Source organism: Somniosus microcephalus, chromosome 21 (genome assembly GCF_052327205.1).
Source record: "Somniosus microcephalus isolate GS21.2 chromosome 21, FLI_Smic_1.0, whole genome shotgun sequence".
In the NCBI taxonomy this organism is placed as follows: Eukaryota; Metazoa; Chordata; class Chondrichthyes; order Squaliformes; family Somniosidae; genus Somniosus; species Somniosus microcephalus.
Window position 1 is genome coordinate 63,367,322 of NC_141007.1, and position 22,796 is coordinate 63,390,117.

A 22,796-nucleotide genomic window follows, 5' to 3' on the forward strand; every position below is an offset into this window, starting at 1 on the left:
GCGGCACCCCTGCTGAGCTGATAGATCACAGTTCCAAAGTGGAGATCAAATGTACAATCTCCAAAGTTGTGAAAGTCACCTCCAAGGTTGTGAAAGTTACTCCAGATTGCGAAAGTAACCTCTCAGCACAAGAACTGTGAACAAAGCCATTAATCTGGCTTTCCTTAAAACCTATTGTTGATCCTTTCCCTCCAGTATATATTATCATATAAATTGGGATTCCAATTGTAAAGTTAATTGTGCGAGTTCCAGGAAGCCCGGGAAACCCGTACATCCACAGTTAAATTCTGAAAGCCATGTTAATATCACTGTTAATGAGTGATTAACGTGTTGAAATTGACAACCTGCCTCTCCTGAGAGGATTGCTCTGACGCAGCCTAACTCGCTGCAGTTAAATGCGGATGTCGACGGGTTGGAGCCGGCTTCCCGATGTGCTGTCAATTTCAGCGCTTTTAACCTCCCCACCTGCTCCCAAACCTATTATGTCCGTGTGTAATTGAGACACGGACTGCAAGAGCTGGTTACAACAGGTGTTTACTGAGTGGAGACAAAACTGGAACTACTATGCAAAGTTACTACACAGGCTTATATACAGGGGTGGTCACTACTGGTACTGCAGTATACAGGGGCTGCAGAATATAGTTCCTTCTGCAAAGTACATACATTACAATTCCTCTCCTTTTAGCTAAACAGTACATAACATTCGATTAATAAGTAAATAACATATTTACAATTACAGTTGTCATATACATTAGCTGAAGTTAAGCAATTATAAGTTCAGTCTTTGAGGAGGCTTCCTGATTCTGTCTGGATAACGCCTCTTTGGGGTATCCGGTTCTTCTGGCAAAGTTGATTCGGGATCAACGTCGTTGTTTGGTTCGTCTGCTTCCAATATCACCGATTCTGAGGTAGATGCAATTGATACTTCGGTTTCATCACCAGGTGTATCGGATCGTGGTGTGGAATTGACGTTTTCCAGTGACTCTAGAATCTGGTCAGCATGGCGTCTTACAATGCTCTCTCCAACGCCCACGGTATACATTAGAGGTCCTTGCCGTGTGCAGATCATTCCTGGCTGCCATTTCTCTGTGCGGTAGTCCCGGGCCAAAACTGGTTGACCTATCTTGAAACTCCTGGTTGGCCTTTCATTCATATTCTGAAACTGCCTGTTCTCCACATCTCTTCTGATGTTTGGCTTAACCAAATCCAAGCGGCATCTTAGTCTTCGATTGAAGAACATCATGGCTGGAGTTTGGTTGGTAACCGCATGTGTCGCATTCCGGTAGGCAAACAAGAAGTTATCCACCTTGTGTTGTAGGGGTATGTCTTCATTACACATTGCCTTGATAGCCTTTTTGTTGTCGTTAGTCTTCTTTCCAGACCTGCAAACTCGTGCAATGTGTCTCACCTTTCCGCATTGCCTGCATATTTTGTCCTTGGACCAGCAGTCCTTCTGGTCATGGGTTGTTCTGCCGCAGCGATAACATTTTTCAAATCCCCGTGTCATTTCATGGGTGCCGTATTCCTGTGGCTTTTGCTGTATTTCCGCAGCTCCCCTTGCTGCTGCTTCGTACGATACTGCCAAGCTGAAAGCCTTATCCAGCGTCAGCTCTTTCTCTGAGAGCAACCTCTTCTGGGTTCCTTCACTCAGGAGTCCACAGACAAATTTGTCCCGTAGAGTGTCTGTCAGTCCTGCTCCGAATTGGCAGTGCTTTGATAGCTTGCGTAGTTCCGTAAGGTAATCAGCATTGCTCATCTTTATGCTGATTTCTCCTGTGGAATTTAAATCTTTCTGCTATCAGCAGCGGTGTAGGATTTAGGTGTTCCTGTAGGATATCAACAATTTCGTTAAAACTCTTTGCCATCGGTTTGGCTGGAGTGATCAGGTTCCGCAATAGGCCGTACGTTCTTGTGCCCATTAAGTTTAGTAGTACCGATGCCTTTTTCTCATCGGCTACTTCATTTGCCTTGCAATATACTTCGACTCTTTCCACATACGTGGTCCAGTCTTCTATTGCATTATCGAAGGCAGTGATATTGCCAGTCTTCGGCATCTTGGAAATCTAAGATGGCGCCTCCCGCTCTTTGCCTTCTTCCCCGATTTAACAAAATGCCGCCTCCCGCGCTTTGCCTTCTTCCCCGCTGGATTAAGATGGCGCCTCCCGCGCTTTCTGTCTTCTCCGCCGATGCTAGCGCTGTTGCTGGCGTTTTTATGCCTTGATGGCGACGCCCTATGGTCTTCGCGCACTTCCCCCCCCCCGCGCTGCTGCTACCGCCGCTCTCCGCGGTCCCCGTGGCAAACTGCAGCTCCTCGCGGCTTTCTGCGCTTCTAATTTCTTTTATTTTCCCGTCGTCAGAGCAAACCCTATGGGACACTTTCCTCCCTCTTCTCGGGTCTGTACGCTGCCCGGCTTCGTAGCACCGGCCGCGCCCTGTGTGCTCCACCCTCTCTCTCTCTCTCTCTCTCTCTCCTCTTCCCGACAACGCTGCTCGGCCCCGTTGAAAAGCCACCCGATCGAGCTCTAGCCCGCCGCAGTCCAGGAAGGATCAGTGTACTACCTGCCACCAGCCCGATTAGCTGGAACACCATAGACAGGATAACCAAGCCCCGCTCTCGACAGCCTCTCCTGCAATCTTCAAATCCGATGAATCAGAGGCGGTTGCCCACGGTCGACGCTCGTTTCTTCTGTTCGTTTTTTTTTTCTTCTTCCTTCTGGCCTCGACCTCTGACAACTTCGCTTCAGGGATGGATCCCCATGAGGTGGTGCAGACTGTAGGTAAGTTCGGATCTGCTCGTCGCCAGTATTATGTCCGTGTGTAATTGAGACACGGACTGCAAGAGCTGGTTACAGCAGGTGTTTACTGAGTGGAGACAAAACTGGAACTACTATGCAAAGTTACTACACAGGCTTATATACAGGGGTGGTCACTACTGCTACTGCTACTGCAGTATACAGGGGCGGCAGAATATAGTTCCTTCTGCAAAGTACATACACTACAAAACCCATGCGCTCCTGCAAGTTAAAATTCACCCCATGAAATACATTGCACATTTGTAAATAAGCTGGAAGGTTGGCTAGCATTGTGCCATACTGTAAATTCTGAGTGTGTAAGTTACAACTTCATGCACCTTTTTTGTCTGCTATGAAGCATTTTATAAACTGGTGGAATATGAAACAATATTTACTAAAGGCATCTGTAAAATAGTAGTGCAACTTGTACACTGTATTTTATAGCTTTCATGTTTTGTGTGATTGTAAGTTCTTCAAAACTCATGATGATTCTTGTCTTCCAGGTGGTGTGTACACTTTTCACAAACACTGATAATATGATTAAATGGCCTCAAGTGGTATCAGAAGATGTAGTGAAGCATACACAACAGCTTAAAAATGATGTGTTTGTAGTTGGTGGCCAACTAACGGGGAAAGCGCTCCTTGCTCTTCCAAAAAGTGCAGATGATTTGGAAAATTCAGATGAGTCAGACAGGTATGGCTGCACAAAAGCTTACTAATACTTGCTAACACTTTTTCCATTATATTTATTCAAAGTGCAAAAATATTTCTTATCTCCTTTGGTCTAGCTGTAACATGCATTATTCCCCAATTAGGCGACACAAGCAGATTACCTATTCTGAGCTCTCTTCCTTGATTTGATGTTAAAAGGTGCATGAGAGCCCCAAGCTGACTTGCTTTGATATTCTTTTCCCTCTTTGCAGAAGCACTTTACCTCCACCTCCTGCTGGTGATTTCCCCATCAAGGTCATATAGTGGGAATTGACACACATTCATGTGCTATCTCAAGCCATTTAAAAACTATTATCCATTTCATCTACTCTACATACCACTGAGTACAGGTCAACAACAGGAAGAATCACAAGGCAATTTAAAAAAAAAAATAGATTTTTGATGTTGATGAAGGACATTGACTGAGTCTCCTTTTGTTGGATCATAATCTTCCTTTATGTTGACAGTTTTCCTTGTTGTCAGCTTCAGGTGCTTCTCGTATCAGTTAAGAAGCCTTCATCAAACATAATAGCACAGTTCCATATATGTCTTCAGCATCTATGTTGAAAATCACAGCAAGCAGCTATGGTTTGGCATTTTATCCAGTCCTGTTTAGCTCTGATACTTCAATGTCAGCATTCATTGTTAAAATGAATTCTTCGTCATTCTTTCAACCTCTACGTAAATGTAAATAAATTGGGGTGCTGCTCCATTTAGAAAATTGCTCACTGAGTAAAGCAATACATTTCACAAAAGATGTAAAGGCCTTAGAAAGGGTACAGAGGAGGTTTACCAGGATGTTATCAAGGATGAGGGACTTCAACTATGAGGAGAGGTTGGAAAAGTTAGTACTATTGTAGTAACTTCTTTGGAACAGAGAAGGTTAAGAGGTGACCTAATAAAGGTTTTCAAGATGATGGGAGGTTTTGTTAGAGTGGATAATAGAGTGGAGAATAGATAAAGAAAAACTATTCTCTCTGGTGAGTGGGTCAATAACCAGAGGTCATAGATTTAAAACCATTGGCAAAAGACCTAGAGGGGAGATGAGGAGAATCTTTTTCACTCAGAGAGTTGTCGGAATCTGGAATGCTCTACCTGAAAAGGTGATGGAAGTCGATTCCATAAATAATTTTAAAATAGAGTTGGAAAGATACTTGAGGATAAGGAACTTACAGGGTTATGGACAAAAAGTGGGGTGTGGGACTAAGCATGATTGCTCTTTCAAAGAGCCAGCACAGGCATGGTGGGCCGAATGGCTTTTTCGTTATTCATTCGTGGGATGTGGGCGTCGCTGGCAAGGCCAGCATTTATTGCCCATCCCTAGTTGCCCTTGAGAAGGTGGTGGTGAGCTGCCTTCTTGAACTGCTGCAGTCCGTGTGGGGAAGATATTCCCACAGTGCTGTTAGGGAGGGAGTTCCAGGATTATGACCCAGCGACGATGAAGGAATGGCGATATACTTCCAAGTCAGGATGGTGTGTGACTTGGAGGGGAACTTGGAGGTGGTGGTGTTCCCATGCACCTGCTGGCCTTGTCCTTCTAGGTGGTAGAGGTCGCGGATTTGGGAGGTGCTGCCGAAGAAGCCTTGGCGAGTTGCTCCAGTGCATCTTGTAGATAGTACACACTGTAGCCATGGTATGCTGGTGGTGGAGGGAGTGAATGTTTAAGGTGGGGGATGGGGTGCCAGTCAAGCGGGCTGGTTTGTCTTGGATGGTGTTGAGTTTCTTGAGTGTTGTTGGAGCTGCTCTCATCCAGGCAAGTGGAGAGTATTCCATCACACTCCTGACTTGTCCTTGTAGATGGTGGAAAGGCTTTGGGGAGTCTGGAGGTGAGACACTCGCCGCAGAATACCCAGCCGCCCAGACTGGCAGCTAGTCCTTCAGGACTCGGCCATCTCGGTCAGTAGTGGTGCTACCGACATTGAAGTCCCCCACCCAGAGTACATTCTGTGCCCTTGCTACTCTCAGTGCTTCTTCCAAGTGGTGTTCAACATGGAGGAATACTGATTCATCAGCTGAGGGAAGACGGTAGGTTTCCTTGCCTATGCTTGACCTGAATGTTGAGGACTCCCAGGGCCACTCCTTCCCGACTGTATACCACTGTGCCGCCACCCCTGATGGGTCTGTCCTGCGGGTGAGACAGGACATATGGAGGAGTTTGGGACATTGGCTGAAAGGTATGATTCTGTGAATATGACTATGTCAGGCTGTTGCTTGACTAGTCTGTGGCACAAGTCCCCAGATGTTGGTGAGGAGGACTTTGCAGGGTCGACTGGACATGCCATTGTCGTGTCCGTAGCCGGTGCCGAGGTCGATACCAGGTTTTCACAACTTAGCTTGCTAGGCCATTTCAGAGGGCAGTTAAGAGTCAAACACATTGCTTTGGGTCTGGAGTCACATATTGGCCAGACCAGGTAAGGATGGCAGATTTCTTTCCCTGGAGGATATTGGTGAGCCAGATGAGTTTTTACAGCAATCTGATAGTTTTATTCCAGATTTATTTAATTAACTGAATTTAAATTCCACAGCTGCTGTGGTGGGATTTGAACTTTCATCTCCAAATCATTAGCCCAGCCCAGTTTCTATGATTTCTGTGATTCTAATCTTCCACTCTGCTTTATTGGCAGGTCTCCAGGATTGCATTCTGGTTTGCTATCTACAGCAGTTCATTGTTATTTTTCACCAGAAAAAAATTCTAATTACAGTTATTGATTTATCTCGTACAAGCACAGGATTTATAGAGAGGAATTTCCTCTGAAGTGTTAATTTATTCAAATTCGGATTAGAAGTTTTAATCTTTAAATTTGTTCTTTTTCTCCAGTACTGTCTTCAATAATAGCCAATTACAATCTACTTTCATTGGATGAATCTGATTGACTTCCATTTCAGCTGCCAGCCAATGGTGTCAAAATTTATTGAATACCACAGTTACTTCCTTGTAATTGACACTTGTGATGCTTGTTTGTCTGCCATCATACCATTACTTTTCAAGTGTAAAGTCAACTCCAGGCTTGGTACAATGGCTTGATTGGAGTCATTGGCCAACAATCCTGGCTACAAGAATGTTAGTGCTGAATTTCTCATAGCACAGAGATTCCTTTGTGTGTCTGGTTCAGCACTCCTTAATTCCCACAAGCTCTTTCTGAATAATTTTCTTAAGGATACTTTTAGCATAATGTCTTCAGCCATCCAAAACCTTTCCTAATACGTGACTAAAATGGTTGCTGTATTTTTCTCAGCTATGGCACTAACCCAAGCAAGTCATCTCATAGCACCTCAGTCTAGGTATCTGTATAGAAAATTAGGCAACCACGATGGCATCAAAAAGAAAGGGACTATGGGACCAAGATAAGCGGTTGTTATGCAGAAAGGCAAACATATTTACTTATATCTTAAAAAGAGAAGGATGATGGGGTGAGTGGAGAGAGGACTCCCCATTCCAGGTTGTGTTAACAGCTTGAAACAAAGGGGGAGATTTTGTGAATGGAGGTGCGTTGGTGGCGGGACTGCTGCTTGTCGGGTTTCAGTCCCGTCTCCATCGAGTTGTGGCCAACCCACCTATTTTCCCTTGATTGACCTTGTTAAGCCTGCCCAGCGAGCTTAGCAGGCTAATTAAGGAAAAGCCGGTTGCAGAGCACGTCAACGTATGACGTGTCACCTGTCAAAAATTTTTGACAGATGAATTGTCATCGTTTGACAGCTCTGTGAAGCTGTCAAACAGTGACAATCTCTGCAGTTTGATGAGGTCTTGTTGATGAGGTCTTGCATACAAGACCTCATCAACCTTCTTTCTTTTACAGAATTGAGATGTTTGTTGCATATGAGAATGCAACGGATATCTCTCATCTGCAACACGGAGGTGTGAGACTCTCCGTATAGAAACCGACTGAAGCCTGCAGGAAGAAACAAAGGTAAGTGCACTTTTAAAAACACTTAGGACTTACCTCAGATACTCACCTCTACACCCTGGCACCCATCACTTACCTTCACATCATACTTTTGCACCCCCCGACCTCCGCAGACCCCCTCCCTACTTGTCTCGCTGAGCTGGTGGGTTTTGGAGCCATCGGGAAGCCCTCACTTGTGAGGGCAAAAACGGGATAATCCTATTTTCTGCCTGTTAATAGGCTTTAATCCCTTCCCGCCTCCAAGGAGATGGGACCCGGCGCGGGAAGGCAACCCGCTTCCTGGGAAGATGGCATGGAGGCGGGTTGGGGGCCGGTTTGCCACCCGCCCCCAAATTCTGCCATTTTTCTGGCAGTCCCGCCTCCATACCCGCCTCCACGGGGTTGAGAAAATCGCCCCCAAAGTTCCTGAAACTGCTACATATCAATCAGGCTGTGTGTCCAGGCGATAAGTTAGATACATGAGAGCCAAAGAATGCCTAATGCTCAGCTGGCGTCCTGGGAAACAAACAAGTGTTATCTGCCATGATTGCAGAGGCACTGCTCCTTGGTTAAAGGCAGGTTGAAGTAAATGAAAAAGAAAATCAGGCGGGGTGTAAAATGGGGTGCCGATTTGTAGCTTTCCATTGTGCCCTCCTGCCCAACACCAATTTCACCTGTGGTCTTCTTAGGTTTTTTTTTATCCTGTAGGTTGGAGAAAATTCATATTTTTTTTGGGTGGTTGAGCTGGAATGAAAGAAAAGGAAAGACAATTCCAGAGTTGGGAGTGGGGCTGAAGTCAGCAATTGCTCCTTTGTGGGGTCACAAATTTTTAACAGGGCTGATGTATGCTGGACTTCCACTGCAGAAGTGATCTGGCATAAATTTAATTGAGTTTAAGGGTGCGGTGAAGAAGTTTGCCCTCCCAGTGACAGTCAAATGCAAATGATGGAGTTAGGACGGGATGGTGTAAACGATGCTAAATTTGTTAACTTCCACCTTCTCATCGACCCTTGAGAAAACACGCCACTGTTTAAAAGACCAAGGGGGAGAAATTCGGTTGGTTGCACCACCGATTAACGCCTAAAGAGGCCGAGAAGTGGGGCGTTAGCCAATTTCCGGGCGGGTGCAAGGCTCGCCCCATATTGAGCATGCATTTAGCGCCGGTGCTAAATCTTAGCGCCCGCTCATGGGCGCAGGCTGATTATGATGTCATTTGAGTGCGCAACACCTTTTGGGCGCCCCGGACTGGAAATTCAGTGGCGCCCCCCTCCGTAGCGCCTGGCGCTAATAGTGACAGCTTACCTGGACCTTTCCAAGTCGCTCTTGGGCTGGAGGAGCGTTATTTAAAGGGGACTGGTGTGGTTTAAAAGCGGCAGCCATTTTTGGTGCACAACTTCCTCGAGAGCTACAAAGAGTTGCTGAGCTGCATACAGAGAGCCATTTGACCACTGAGCCAGCGCAGGCAGACGATCTTCAGCCTTCTGACCATCACCTTGCTGTTGGTGAGCCTTGACAACGGGGAACCTTCCTGTGGGCACTTATTATGGGGGCTGCATTGGAGGGGAACCTCCTGCTGCTGAATCATCTGGAAAGGGCACTGAGACGCTGGGAGAGGGGGGCGGGCATGGCCAGACGGAGGAGGGCCAACAGACGTCGCCACAGCAGACCTTATGCTGGCAGGGTTTTCCGACAGCAGTTTTCCTACATGAACATGCCGGAGGAGCAGTGTGTCAGAAGGCTGCGATTTAGGAAGGAGGTGGTGACTGAGCTGTGCCAGCTGCTTCAGCCAGATCTGCAGCCTCAGATAAGGTGCAGGACATCTCTGTCGGTGGCTGAGAAGGTGCCTGCTGGCCTGAACTTCTACGCGAGTGGCTCTTCTCAGGCTGCGCGTCAGAGGCTGATCAGAAGTAGCTTCTAGGCCCCTCTCACGGAATGCTTGCTGCCATTCCAAGAACAGGAATGAAACTGGTCTGATACCCCCAAGCCTGTGAATGGCAAGATGCATGTAAATAGAAGGCATGGCCATTGTAAATGAAGAAAGTGTTTCATTACACAAAATGTGGTTCCTTCAAACATGAGAAAGCTATGGCAACAGAAAGCAAAACTAATACACTGACACATAACTGCCTCTCACACCCGGGAGACTGTCCAAAACATAAATCACATTCCGACCATCTTCCTTGGCCTTGATTCCACTGCGCCAACCAAAGCATCCAATGCCCCATCAGTGAGTCGTTCCGCCCTCTGCCTCACCCTTTCCATGTCTTGCTAGGCTGGTGCGCCACAGGTAGGCTCCCACCGCTTTGAAGGCCTACAAGGCAGTGAGTGTGTCTGGTGATGCCAATTGACCTGCCCCTTTAAGAGCTGGCTGGCGCCAATGTGCCTCAGGGAAAGTGATTATTGAAAGCACCTGCGCTGCGCCCCGCCGCCGCTAAATTGGGTTGCGCCCCCGGGTTAGCGCCTCAAGAGCCTCGTGCAGCGCCTGATTTAGCGCCGCAATCACCCTCAGGGGCGCAACGACCCAATATCGCGCCAGGTGGCGCTAAATCGCAACTGGCGCTAGGCTTTGCGCTTCGCCAGAACTAGCGCCCCAAATGGGGCTATACCCAATTTCTCCCCCCAAGTATTTAGTTAAAGGGACACGACTGAGCTGTGATTGCTTGTGGAGACCTTTGGCCATTTTTTGTGACTCACTGCATGTAGTGTCAAAAAAAATCCCTATTACACTCCGCATGCCTCCCCCTTCATTCTGCATTATCCTTGGAAACTTGATGGGATAGATTTTCCCTTGGTGCAGTCTTTGGGTGGCCTGCTGACAGAGTGCACCTGCCAGCCCCCAATAGTCCTGGCGGGCGATACGGTCCATGAGGCCAGGCCTCATTAGCATTCAGCTGGCAGGCTGCGAGCAGAACATGATTGTCCAGAGTATCCTGGCTGGCCTCTGGCCCAGAAGACGTTAGTCCATGGGGAGATAGTCCGTAGCAGGGTCCAATCTTTGGCAGGAGGGTATGGTGCCTGGAACTGCAGTGACCAGACTGATTTTGTAGAGCCCTGAGAAGCACTCCTGCTCTTCCCAGCCCCACAAAAATACATAAAACTTACCTGTGTGCTCCTCTTCAGCTGGACCGCCAGCTAATACTAGGTGAAGCTGCGTCCAGTACTGTCCTAAAATGGCAAATGGAGACTCAGGTGAGCGCTCTGGTCGCCCAGCAGTCGAATCAGGGAAAGATTGCAGCAGCCACAGCAACAGTGGGAATGGCCGATAAGTCATTCACCACCATGGTTGGAACGTTACCACCCCATTTCTGCTGGATGGGAAGCCTCAAAATCTTCCCCTGTATTTTAAGAGAATTGCTGCGCATATCTGAGGGCACTCAATGAACTTTACAATGGGAATCCTACTTTATTATATGACATATATATGCTGGAGTAAAAGGTGCAACAATAGGTTTTAAGGAAAGCCAAATTAATCAGGCAGCACCAGAAGAGAGCCAGATCATCCCAGCACTATCCACCCAGCAAGGTGTTTAGGTACAGATACACTTCCCAAGACTTTACCCAGGAGCTCTGGCTTAGGAGGTGACACTTCATGAAGCTTTGGAGGAGCTCTGTTTGTTGCTGTAATCAGATCTGTAGCCATGGTCCATCGCACACACAGCCCATCGAATGTGGCAATGAAAGTGACCACAGCTCTCAAGTTTAAAGGCTAAGGCTCATTGCAGGGAGCCACAGAGGACTTTTATCAGATCAGTCATGTTACTGCCTGTCCCTCTATAAGGCATCCCTTGCGACAATGTAAACTTTTCTCTGCTGTATTCTAACACCTGAAGGCCTGGGTATGAGATGTAGATGGCTGCTGCAAAATATTATTAGCTTGTTGGGATGGTGGTGACACTTCTCTCAGGATCCTCATGTACTGTGATGGACGTAGGACAGGCATGTCATGGGCTTTTTGGCAGCCTGGTACTGCAAAGATGAAGGCTTCTGCACGAAGCTGTTAGTGTTCTTTTGTGCTACTGCTGTGAAGACAAGCAGCCTCATCAGAACACACATCAGCTACTCCATTGGCTCTGCGAACAATGTTCTGATTACCAGTGTTTAGTGAGAGAATGGACTTCAAGGAATCAGAAAGATCTTGAAATCCCTGAGCGACAGTCCACCAAATATGCTCTGCTCTCCGAGATGCTGCATTGTATACTTCGCATTATGATTGATAGTGACCTCTCCTGATGGTGCCTCAAGATCTGCAGTTCTTTATTCATTGCCTCTACTGCCCTGCCTGGGTCTTTGATGAATTTGGGAAGGTTTGCAGATTCTCCTGCAGCTGTTACTTTCTCTGTGCTGCCCTGCAATGAGTTGAAACTGAGTAGATTCCACTCCTATCCAAACCATCTGCCTCACATATTGAGTGAGGCCATGCGGAGCCTCGATATGTGTCTGATGCTCTGCTAGCAATTTTCTATTTTGTGGCTAGGGGTTGACATGTCTTGCACCTTCACTCAGCTACGTCAGGCTCCACTTTCACATTTGCATCTTCTGGCTTCCTTGTGCTTTGTATCTCACCACATGTCAATTCTTCGTCTACACTAACTGTACCCCCTCAGGTGGGTGTCTCTGAGTTGTGTGCAAGGGAAAGGGTGAATGATGGAGAGGGTGAGTGGTTGCCAGTGTTGGAGGGGACTTCATTGTCTTGTTCTTCAACAATCTGCTCAGCTTGATCCTGGCTTGTATCCTCTGGTGTAAAAAACAGCCCTGTTAACTTTAGTCTACTCAAAAAATGTTCTATCTTAGTTACTTTGTGGATCTCATGAGGAAAGTAATATCTGCTGAGGAAATGGAAGAATACCTAAAAACATTAAATAAGAAATAAAAAATATAAATTCTCACAAACCCCATTGAAGGCACAGTAGGAACATAAGGACAGGAGTAGGCTATTCAGCCCCTCGAGCCTGTTCTGTCATTCAATGAGATCATGGCTGATCTGCGACTCCATATACCCACCTTTGGCCCATATCCCTTAATACCTTTGGTTAACAAAAATCTATCAATCTCAAATTTAAAATTAACAATTGATCTAGCATCAATTGCCGTTTGTGGAAGAGTGTTCCAAACTTCTCCCACCCTTTGTGTGTGGAAGTGTTTCCTAATTTCATTCTTGAAAGGTCTGGCTCTAATTTTTAGACTATGCCCCCTAGTCCTAGACTCTCCAACCAGCGGAAATAGTTTCTCTCTATCTACCCTATCTGTTCTCCTTAATATCTTGAAAACTTCGATCAAATCACCCCTTAACCTTCCAAATTCTAGGGAATACAACCCTAATTTGTATAATCTCTCCTCGTAATTTAACCCTTGGAGTCCGGGTATCATTCTGGTAAACCTATGCTGCACTCCCTCTAAGGCCAATATATCCTTCCTAAGGTGTGGTGCCCAGAACTGCTCACAGTACTCTAGGCGTGGTCTAACCAGGGCTTTGTGTAGCTGCAGCATAACTTCTACCCCCTTGTATTCTAGTCCTCTAGATATAAAGGGCAGCATTCCATTAGCCTTTTCTGTACCTGTTCATGACATTTTAATGATTTATGTACCTGGACCCCCAAGTCTCTTTGGACATCCACGGTTTTAGTCATTTCACCATTTAGAAAGTACCCTATCCTTTTTAGGTCCAAAGTGGATGACCTCACATTTGCCTGCATTGAAATCCATTTGCCAAAGTTATGCCCATTCACTTTATCAATACCCCTTTGTAATTTTGTGCTTTCATCTAAATTGCCAACAGTGCCACCTATCTTTGTGTCATCAGCAAATTTGGATATGTGGCTTTCGATGCTATCATCTAAGTCGTTAATAAATACTGTGAATAATTGAGGCCCCAACATAGATCCATGCGGGACACCAATTAGAGTACCTGCCCATTAACCGTACTCTTTGTCTCCTGCCACTCAGCCAATTTCCTAAGCAGGTCAATAATCTGCCTTCAGTTCCATGGGCTTCAACCTTAGTTAATAGTCTCTTATGAGGGACTTTATCAAATGCCTTCTGGAATTCCATATAAATAACATCTATAGACATTCTCCTGTCCAGTATTTTAGTCATCTCCTCAGAAAATTCAATCAGGTTTGTCAGGCATCCATGCTGGCTCTCTCTGATCAGCTGAAAATTTTCAAGGTTTTCAGTCATCCTATCCTTAATTATAGACTCTAGTAATTTCCTGACAACAGATGTTAGGCTAACTGGTCTATAATTCTCTGGTTTCCCTCTCTCGCCATTTTAAATCATGCGCAATTTTCCAATCTAAAGGAACGATTCCTGAATTGAGAGAACTTTGGAAGATTATAGTTAGGGCATATGCAATGTGCTCACTTACTTCCTTTAAATCCCTGGGATGGAAACCATCTGGTCCTGGGGATTTGTTACTCTTTAGTGCCATTATTTTCTTCATTATTGTTATTTTACTTACATTAATTTTATTGAGTCTCTGTTCCTGATTCAATATTAGTTTCCTTGGGATATCCGACATGCTATCCTCTTCCTCTACTGTAAATACTAACAAAAAATAATTATTCAACATGTCCGCCATTTCCTTATTATCATTGACAGTATCGCTGATATCAGTTTTCAAGGGGTCAACATTGCTCCTGACTACTCTCTTTTCCCTAATATAATTGTAAAAAATGTTTGTGTTGATTTTGATATCCCTTGCAAGTTTCTTTTCATACTCCTTTTTTGTAGCTCTTACTATCTGTTTTGTGACCCTTTGCTGTTCTTTGTATTTTTCCCATTCGCCAGGATCTGTACTTTTTTTTTGCATTTTTGAATGCTTTTTCTTTTAGTTTTATGCTGTCCTTACCTCTTCAGTCATCCATGGCTTTTTTTTGGCAAGTAGAGCTCTTGCCCCTCAGGGATATAAACTGGTTCTGTATCACAAATTCTTTTTTGAACACCTCCCACTGATCTTCTGTCATTTTATCCATTAACAGTTTTGCTCAGTTTACTGTGGACAGTCTCTGTTTCATCCCGGTGAAGTCAGCCTTACCTAAATCTAGAATCTTAGTAGCTGTTCCTCGTTTCTCCCTTTCAAACACTACGTTGAACTCGATCATGTTATGATCGTTATTAGATAAATGTTCATGCACCGTTAGGCTGTTAACTAAATCTGTCTCATTACTAAATCTAAGATGGCATGCCTCCTTGTTGGTTCTAGGACATATTGTTGTAGAAAACTATCCCGGACACACTCAAGAAATTCACTACCTTTCTGACAGGTCTGCTTATCCCAATCTATATGAAAGTTAAAATCCACCATTTAAACCACTCTGCCTTTGCTATACGCTTGTCTAATCTCTGTATTTATACAATCCAGCACTTCATAGCTACTACCAGGGGACCTATACACAACTCCCACTACAGTCTTAAATCCTTTCCTATTTCTTAATTCTACCCAAAAAGTCTCCCCTGCCTGTCTACCTCTTGTTATATTCTCTCTTATCATTGAAGTGATTTCATCCTTAATCCCTAAGGTTACTCCACTCCCTCTACCATTTTCCCTGTCTTTCATGTAGGCCTTATAACTTGGTATATTTCGTTCCCAGTCCTGACCGTCTTGCAGCCTTGTCTCAGTAATGACGACCATGTCACACCCTCCAGATTGAATTTGTGCCTGCAGTTGATTCAATTTATTCCTTATACTCCATGCATTTGTATAAAGAATGCTTATTTGGGCCACACACCCTAGCCTGTCCTTCAGCGCTAATGTTTTACTCACATGTTTCTTGTTTCTCTCTCCTGGTTTAATCTAGTAGTTAATGTAGAAAATCAATTATTTTATACTAAAATGAAAGAAACAGCAAATAAAAATCAAGCTATTTTATTTTCACTTTGCAAGTTAGTTTTCCCTTTACCTGTAGTGCCTAAAGCACAATTTCTGACTGTTACTCTACAGTAACTCCACATCTCCACCCACAACTACTTGGCAAAATTTGAAGCAAATCATTGTGACTGCTCCCTCTTCATGTGTTGTTAAATGTCCGATTCCTCCCCAGTGGTCTGGTGTTTCCGAGCATTGTGTGCTATCTTCGACTGCAATGTTCTAGTATTAATTGGCTGCTGCAGTCTACAGATCCTGCATTCACAATTTGTCAGGATTCGTGGAGTGGATTGCATTAATGATAGCTGAAAGGGAATAAGGACCCAGGAGGAGAAACTTCAATCTGCTGGCATACATTACAGGATATGAGACAAGTGACATTAGTGCTTCTGAATTGCTTCTTGGACAAGGAATTTTGTGCCATGTAATACCCCTAAGGGTATTGCTTAACTTTTGTGCTCAGGAATACCCATTTACTTCTCTGAGATTCAGTTAGCTGCCCTGTTACTTATTTGAAAACACTCTTACCTTTGTTGACCTGGTGAGGTCATAAAACTTCTTCTAACACTCCAAGGGAGTTGTTGGAGTTATTGAGGTCCCATTCAGCTACAGCTGCCTCCTTCCACATGACCCATGCTGCTGCATATAATGACTTCTTCCCAGGTATTCCAACAATAGCATCTCTCCTTTGTCTAATTTGGAGTGGCAAATATCAGCCTCAAAGAAGTTAGATGCTGTTTCCTTGTGTTGCAATAGCCATTTCAGTCACTCATTAAATAGCCTGCTTAGCCCTTTAACTACATGCAACCCATTAAATAAAGAATTTGCTCCTTTGCCCTCCCTCCCTCCAGTACCGAATCTGTTGAGCTGGAAATGTACCTGGAGAAGAGAAAAAATCTAGTAGTTAATGTAGAAAATCAATTATTTTATACTAAAATGAAAGAAACAGCAAATAAAAATCAAGCTATTTTATTTTCACTTTGCAAATTCTGCAATAGAAATAATCAAGTTGAAATCTGCTATATTTCTTGAAGTATCAAGGAGCATTATTATAATTTTCCATAGGATTTAAGATTTTCACAAGATTTAAGCATTCTTGTCATATGCTAGGGGCCACAGCAAATCTCTTGGCTTGGTCCCTGAACCAAGAAGAGTCAGCACAAATCAGTTAAGGGCAAATCGTGTTTGACTAACTTGATTGAGTTTTTTGATGAGGTAACGGAGAGTGTGGATAAAGGCAGTGCAGTTAATGTTGTGTATATGGATTTTCAAAAAGCATTTGATAAACTACCACATATTAGGCTTGTTGGCAAAATTGAAGCCCCTGTGGTAAAAGGGGCAGTAACTGCATAGATACAAAATTGGCTAAGGGATAAAAAACAGAGTTGTGGTGAATGTTTTTTCGAGTGGAGGGAGGTATACAGTGGAGTTGCCCAGGATTCAGTAGTAGGACCACTGCTGTTTTTGATATACATTAATGACGTGGACTTGGGGGGTACAGGGCACAATTTTGAAATTTGCAAATGACACAAAACTTGGAAGTGTAGCAAACAGTAAGAAAGGTATGGCATTATACAAATGAGAGAAATGGGAGAGTGCGTCATGGACTGTGACACAGTCTTGAGGTTTTGATAAGTGAATCCCTTGAGTGGGTCACCATGTTGCCAATCCATCCTTCTCTCACTCATCATATTGAGTAGATTGGGCCTATACTCTCCAGATTGAGTAGATTTCAAAAGGACATAGATAGGTTGGTGGAATTGGCAGACACACGGCAGATGAAATTCAACACAGAATTGGTTGGAAGAATGAGGAGAGACAATACATGCTAAATGGTACAATTTTAAAGGGGGTGCAAGAAGAGAGAGACCTTGCACATGCACAAATCTTTAAAGGTGGCAGGACAGGTTAACAAAGCAGTTAAACATATGGAATTCTGGGCTTTATAGATAGAGGCATAGAGTACAAAAGCCAGGAAGTTATGCTAAACCTATATATAAGCACTCATTTGACCTCAGCTGGAGTATTGTGTCTAATTCTGGGCACCACACTTTAGGAAGGCTTTGGAGAGGGTACGGAAGAGATTTACTAGAATGGTTCCAGGGATGAGGATTATGTGGATAGACTGGAGAAGCTGGGGTTATTCTCCTTAGAGCAGAGAAGGCTAAGAGGAGATTTAATAGAGATGTTTTAAATCATGAAGGGTTTAGATAGAGAAACTGTTCCAATGGCTGAAGGGTCGAGAAACAGAGGACATATGCTTAAGGTGATTCGCAAAAGAACCAGAGGCGACATGAGGAAACACCTTTTTACGCAATGAATGGTTAGGATTTGGAATGCACTGCCTGATTGGGTAGTGGATACAGATTCAATAGTAGTTTTCAAAAGGGAATTGGATAAATACTTGAAGGAGAAAAAAATTGCAGGGATATGGTGAAAGAGCGGGGAGAGTGGGACTAACTAGATTGCTCTTCGAAAGAGCCGGCACAGACTCGATGGGCTGAATGGCCTCCTTCTGTGCTGTACTATTCTATGATTCTATGGGGCTGATGCTGGAATTCTTGACTATAATCCCTACTGAAGTGAGTTTAGGAGAGTTCAGGTAAGTTGGGCCCTGGCTCTGGGCCAATGCTAAGCAACACTATTCATGATGTCACAATACAGTGACTCAGTTGGATTGACCTATTCCCCGATATCAGAATGAGGCTGTTATTCTGAGATGAAATAGATGTTAGTGTCTGTAGAATTTATTAATGCAGCAATAGAATTACCAGTTGGCAGTGTCCTCTTCTAAATCCTTAAATAACATGAGAAAATGTTGCTAGAGTGATGCCTTGAAAGGGACATGGGGAGGTGCTTAATTCCTATAGTATGCAGAGAATGCATAATGTGTTTCAATAATGAAAACTCATCTATATATATAAATCGGTACTTCTGTCTGTCATTCTGTCTGTCATCGCGTGTGCGTCTGTCGGGCTATGCGCTCGAAAGTTACAGGGCGTACCTACGCGCGCGTTACCTCCAAAGAAAGCTTACGCTTCCGAGACGGTTTTAAGCGTATTTACGTTTTGGCCGGGCTAAAATCGCGCACGCGGTATCCCAAAAACCTTCAACGTTTCGCTCATTAGCATCTCATTATCCGCTCATTAGCGACAGAGTGACCTCGAGCTCGACCAATCGTACGCCGGGTTGCTGGCGTGTGTGGCCGGGCCTTATCGTTCTGAACCGAGGTGAGTCGCCGCCATCTTGCTTCCATTCTTTTTCCTGCTTTCTGCGTCTTTCTTTTCAAATATACATTTCCACCAAAATAAAATTGAATTTATTAAATTGTTTTGAAAAAAATCACTCATTTGTAAACCTAACCTGAACATTCTTTTTCCTACCTTTCCCCGTTTTTTTCTTAGGCCTCAAAGCCTGCGCCTTTCTTGCCCAGCCAGGCCCGAGCTAGGTGATTGCGCTTCTGCTAAGCTCCTCACCACCCCCCCTGCCCCCCCGCCGTGTCACGTTACCCAGGGCAACGGCGTCAGCCACGAGGGTCAGGGTGCGCGCGCAGCAGGAGCAGGTGAGACGCGGCGTCTCTGTTCCGCGCTCGGTGGCGGGGGGGGGGCTCGGCCGCCGGCCGTCTCTCAGAGCCGCAATCGGGCTCGGCGGGGGGGGGGCGTGGCTCAGCCGCCGGCCGTCTCTCAGAGCCGCAATCGGGCTCGGCCGGGGGGGGGCGGGGCTCGGCCGCCTGCCGTCTCTCAGAGCCTCGGCCGGGGGAGGGGGGGGGCGGGGCTCGGAGAGCGGGGCTCTCGGCCGGGGGGGGGGGGGGGCGGGGCTCGGAGAGCAGGGCTCTCGGCCGGGGTGGGCGGGGCTCGGAGAGCGGGGCTCTCGGCCTGGGCCACGCCCCTTCCCCCCCCGCCCCCGCCCCCCTTCCCCTCCTGCCGCCCCCCCGCCCCTTCCCCCCCCTCCCTTCCCCCCCCGCCCCTTCCCCCCTCTCTTCCCCCCTCTCCCTTCCCCCCCGCCCTCCCTTCCCCTCCCCGCTCTCTTCCCCCCAGTCGCTCTCTCTCTTCCCCCCAGTCGCTCACTCTCTTCCCCCCAGTCGCTCTCTCTCTACCCCCCAGTCGCTCTCTCTCTTCCCCCCCAGTCGCGCTCTCTCTCTCTTCTCGCCCCCCCCCCCCCCGCCCAGTTGCTCTCTCTCTCTCTCTTCCAACAACAACATGCCCTCGAAAAAGCCTCGGCACCGCCGGGCACTTCAGCTAGTCTATATATATATAAATCGGTCGATCTGTCTGTCTGTCATTCTGTCAGTCATCGCCTGTGCGTCTGGCGGGCTATGCGCTCGAAAGTTACAGGGCGTACCTACGCGCGCGTTACCTCCAAAGAAAGCTTACGCTTCCGAGACGGTTTTAAGCGTATTTACGTTTCGGCCGGGCTAAAATCGCGCCCGCGGTATCCCAAAAACCTTCAACGTTCTGCTCATTAGCATCTCATTATCCGCTCATTAGCGACAGAGTGACCTCGAGGTCGACCAATCGTACGGCGGCTTGCTGCCGCGTGCGGCCGGGCCAATCGGTGCGTGTGTGGGCGGGCCTTATCGTTCTGAACCGAGGTGAGTCGCCGCCATCTTGCTTCCATTCTTTTTCCTGCTTTCTGCGTCTTTCTTTTCAAATATACATTCCCACCAAAATAAAATTGAATTTATTAAATTGTTTTTAAAAAAATCACTCATTTGTAAACCTAACCTGAACATTCTTTTTCCGACCTTTCCCCGTTTTTTTCTTAGGCCTCAAAGCCTGCGCCTTTCTTGCCCAGCCAGGCCCGAGCTAGGTGATTGCGCTTCTGCTAAGCTCCTCACCACCCCCCCCCGCCATGTCACGTTACCCAGGGCAACGGCGTCAGCCACGAGGGTCAGGGTGCGCGCGCAGCAGGAGCAGGTGAGACGCGGCGTCTCTGTTCCGCGCTCGGTGGGTGGGGGGGGGGGGGCTCGGCCGCCGGCCGTTTCTCAGAGCCGCAATCGGCCTCGGCCGGGGGGGGGGGGGGGGGGCGTGGCTCGGCCGCCGGCCGTCTCTCAGAGCCGCAATCGGGCTCGGCCGGGGGGGGGGGGGGGCGGGGCTCGGAGTGCGGGGCTCTCGGCCGGGGTTTGGGGGGGGGGGCGGGGCTCAGAGAGCAGGGCTCTCGGCCGGGGTGGGCGGGGCTCGGAGAGCGGGGCTCTCGGCCTGGGCCCCGCCCCTTCCCCCCGCCCCCCCCTTCCCCCCCGCCGCCGCCCCCTTCCCCCCCGCCTTCCCCCCTTCTCCCCCCCGCCCCTTCACCCCCTCCCTTCCCCCCCCTCCCTTCCCCCCTCCCTTCCCCCCCTCCCTTCCGCCCTCCCTTCCCCCCGCTCTCTTCCCCCCCGCTCTCTTCCCCCCCCCGCTCTCTTCCCCCCAGTCGCTCTCTCTCTTCCCCCCAGTCGCTCTCTCTCTTCCCCCCAGTCGCTCTCTCTCTTCCCCCCAGTCGCTCTCTCTCTTCCCCCCAGTCGCTCTCTCTCTTCCCCCCAGTCGCTCTCTCTCTTCCCCCCAGTCGCTCTCTCTCTTCCCCCCAGTCGCTCTCTCTCTTCCCCCCAGTCGCTCTCTCTCTTCCCCCCCAGTCGCTCTCTCTCTTCCCCCCCAGTCGCTCTCTCTCTTCCCCCCAGTCGCTCTCTCTCTTCCCCCCAGTCGCTCTCTCTCTTCCCCCCAGTCGCTCTCTCTCTACCCCCCAGTCGCTCTCTCTCTTCCCCCCCCAGTCGCGCCCTCTCTCTCTCTCTTCTCGCCCCCCCCCCCCAGTTGCTCTCTCTCTCTCTCTTCCAACAACAACATGCCCTCGAAAAAGCCTCGGCACCGCCGGGCACTTCAGCTAGTCTATATATATAAATCGGTCGATCTGTCTGTCATTCTGTCAGTCGTCGCCTGTGCGTCTGGCGGGCTATGCGCTCGAAAGTTACAGGGCGTACCTACGCGCGCGTTACCTCCAAAGAAAGCTTACGCTTCCGAGAGACGGTTTTAAGCGTATTTACGTTTCGGCCGGGCTAAAATCGCGCCCGCGGTATCCCAAAAACCTTCAATGTTCGGCTCATTAGCATCTCATTATCCGCTCATTAGCGACAGAGTGACCTTGAGGTCGACCAATCGTACGGCGGCTTGCTGCCGCGTGCGGCCGGGCCAATCGGTGCGTGTGTGGGCGGGCCTTATCGTTCTGAACCGAGGTGAGTCGCCGCCATCTTGATTCCAAACTTTTCCTTTCTTTTTCCCGCTTTCTGCGTCTTTAAAAAAAACGTTGCTTTTAAAACACATAATTGTTTTAAAAAAAAATGATTTAGAAACGAATTAACTTATCTAATCTCTTTAATTTTCCTACCTTTCCCCGTTTTTCCAGGTAGGCCTCGCAGCCTCGGCTTCTCCTCCGCACCCACGCCCGAGCTAGGCACCTCCCCGGCCCCACTCGAAGGCTGCAGGGGCCGGCCTCAGCCCAACGCCGCTACCTTACTAAAGGGTGCGCGCGCAGCAGGAGCTGAGACGCGGCGTCTCTCTCTGGCTCGGCCGGGGGGCGGGGCTTGCTGAGCGTCAACGGTTACCCTGGCAACCGGGCCCGCCGGCCGTCTCGCACAGCCGCAATCGGCGGTCTTCACCTTGGGGGGTGGGGGCGCGACCCGGGGGCGGGGGCGCGACCCTCGGGGGAGGGGGGGGGCGACCCTCGGGGGGCCCCCCCGCCCTCCCCTCCCCCCCGCACCTCCCTTCCCACCCTCCCCTTCCCCCCCCTTCCTCTCCCCCCCTTCCCCTCCCTTCCCCCCTCCCTTCCCCCCCCCTTCCCCTCTCCCTCCCTTCCCCTCCCCCCCGCCCTCCCTCCCCCGCCCTCCCCTCCCCCCCTTCCCTCCCCCTCCCCCCCCTCCCTCCCCCCCCTCCCCCTCACCCCCCCCCCCTCTCTTCCCCCCAGTCGCGCTCTCTCTTCCCCCCAGTCACGCTCTCTCTTCCAACAACAACATGCCCTCGAAAAAGCCTCGGCACCCGCCGGGCACTTCAGCTAGTCTATATATATAAAGCAATGCTTCTGTCTGTCCTTCTGTCTGTCTATCCTCACGTGTGCGTCTGTCAGGCTATGCGCTCGAAAGTTACAGAGCGGGCCCTCCTACGGTCGAGTGACGGGACGATTGACCAATCCTACGCTTTGGTTACCTGACGGTCGACCAATCGGTGCGTGTGTGGGCGGGCCTTATCGTTCTGAACCGAGGTGAGTAGCCGCCATCTTGCTTCCATTCTTTTTCTTGCTTTCTGCGTCTTTCTTTTCAAATATACATTTCCAGCAAAATAAAATTGAATTTATTAAATTGTTTTAAAAAAAAATCACTCATTTGTAAATATTTTCTCTAACCTGAAGATTCTTTTTCATACCTTTCCCCGTTTTTTTCTTAGGCCTGAAAGCCTGGGCCTTTCTTGCCCAGCCAGGCCCGAGCTAGGTAATTGGGCTTCTGCTAAGCTCCTCACCCCCCCTCACCCCAACCCCCCCCCCCCCCGTGTCACGTTACCCGGGGGCAACGGCGTCAGCCACGAGGGT

The 22,796-nt window shown here is 48.0% G+C and overlaps 1 protein-coding gene across 1 annotated transcript in view; it reads left to right on the forward strand.

Moving 5' to 3' along the window:
* Window positions 1-22,796, forward strand: part of LOC147102876 (dynein axonemal heavy chain 17-like) — a 908,504-nt gene that overhangs the window by 50,573 nt on the left and 835,135 nt on the right. The window contains exon 6 of the mRNA XM_085963770.1: window positions 3,296-3,486. Within this exon, the coding sequence (XP_085819896.1) occupies window positions 3,296-3,486 (191 nt within the window). The remainder of the gene's footprint in view (window positions 1-3,295; window positions 3,487-22,796) is intronic.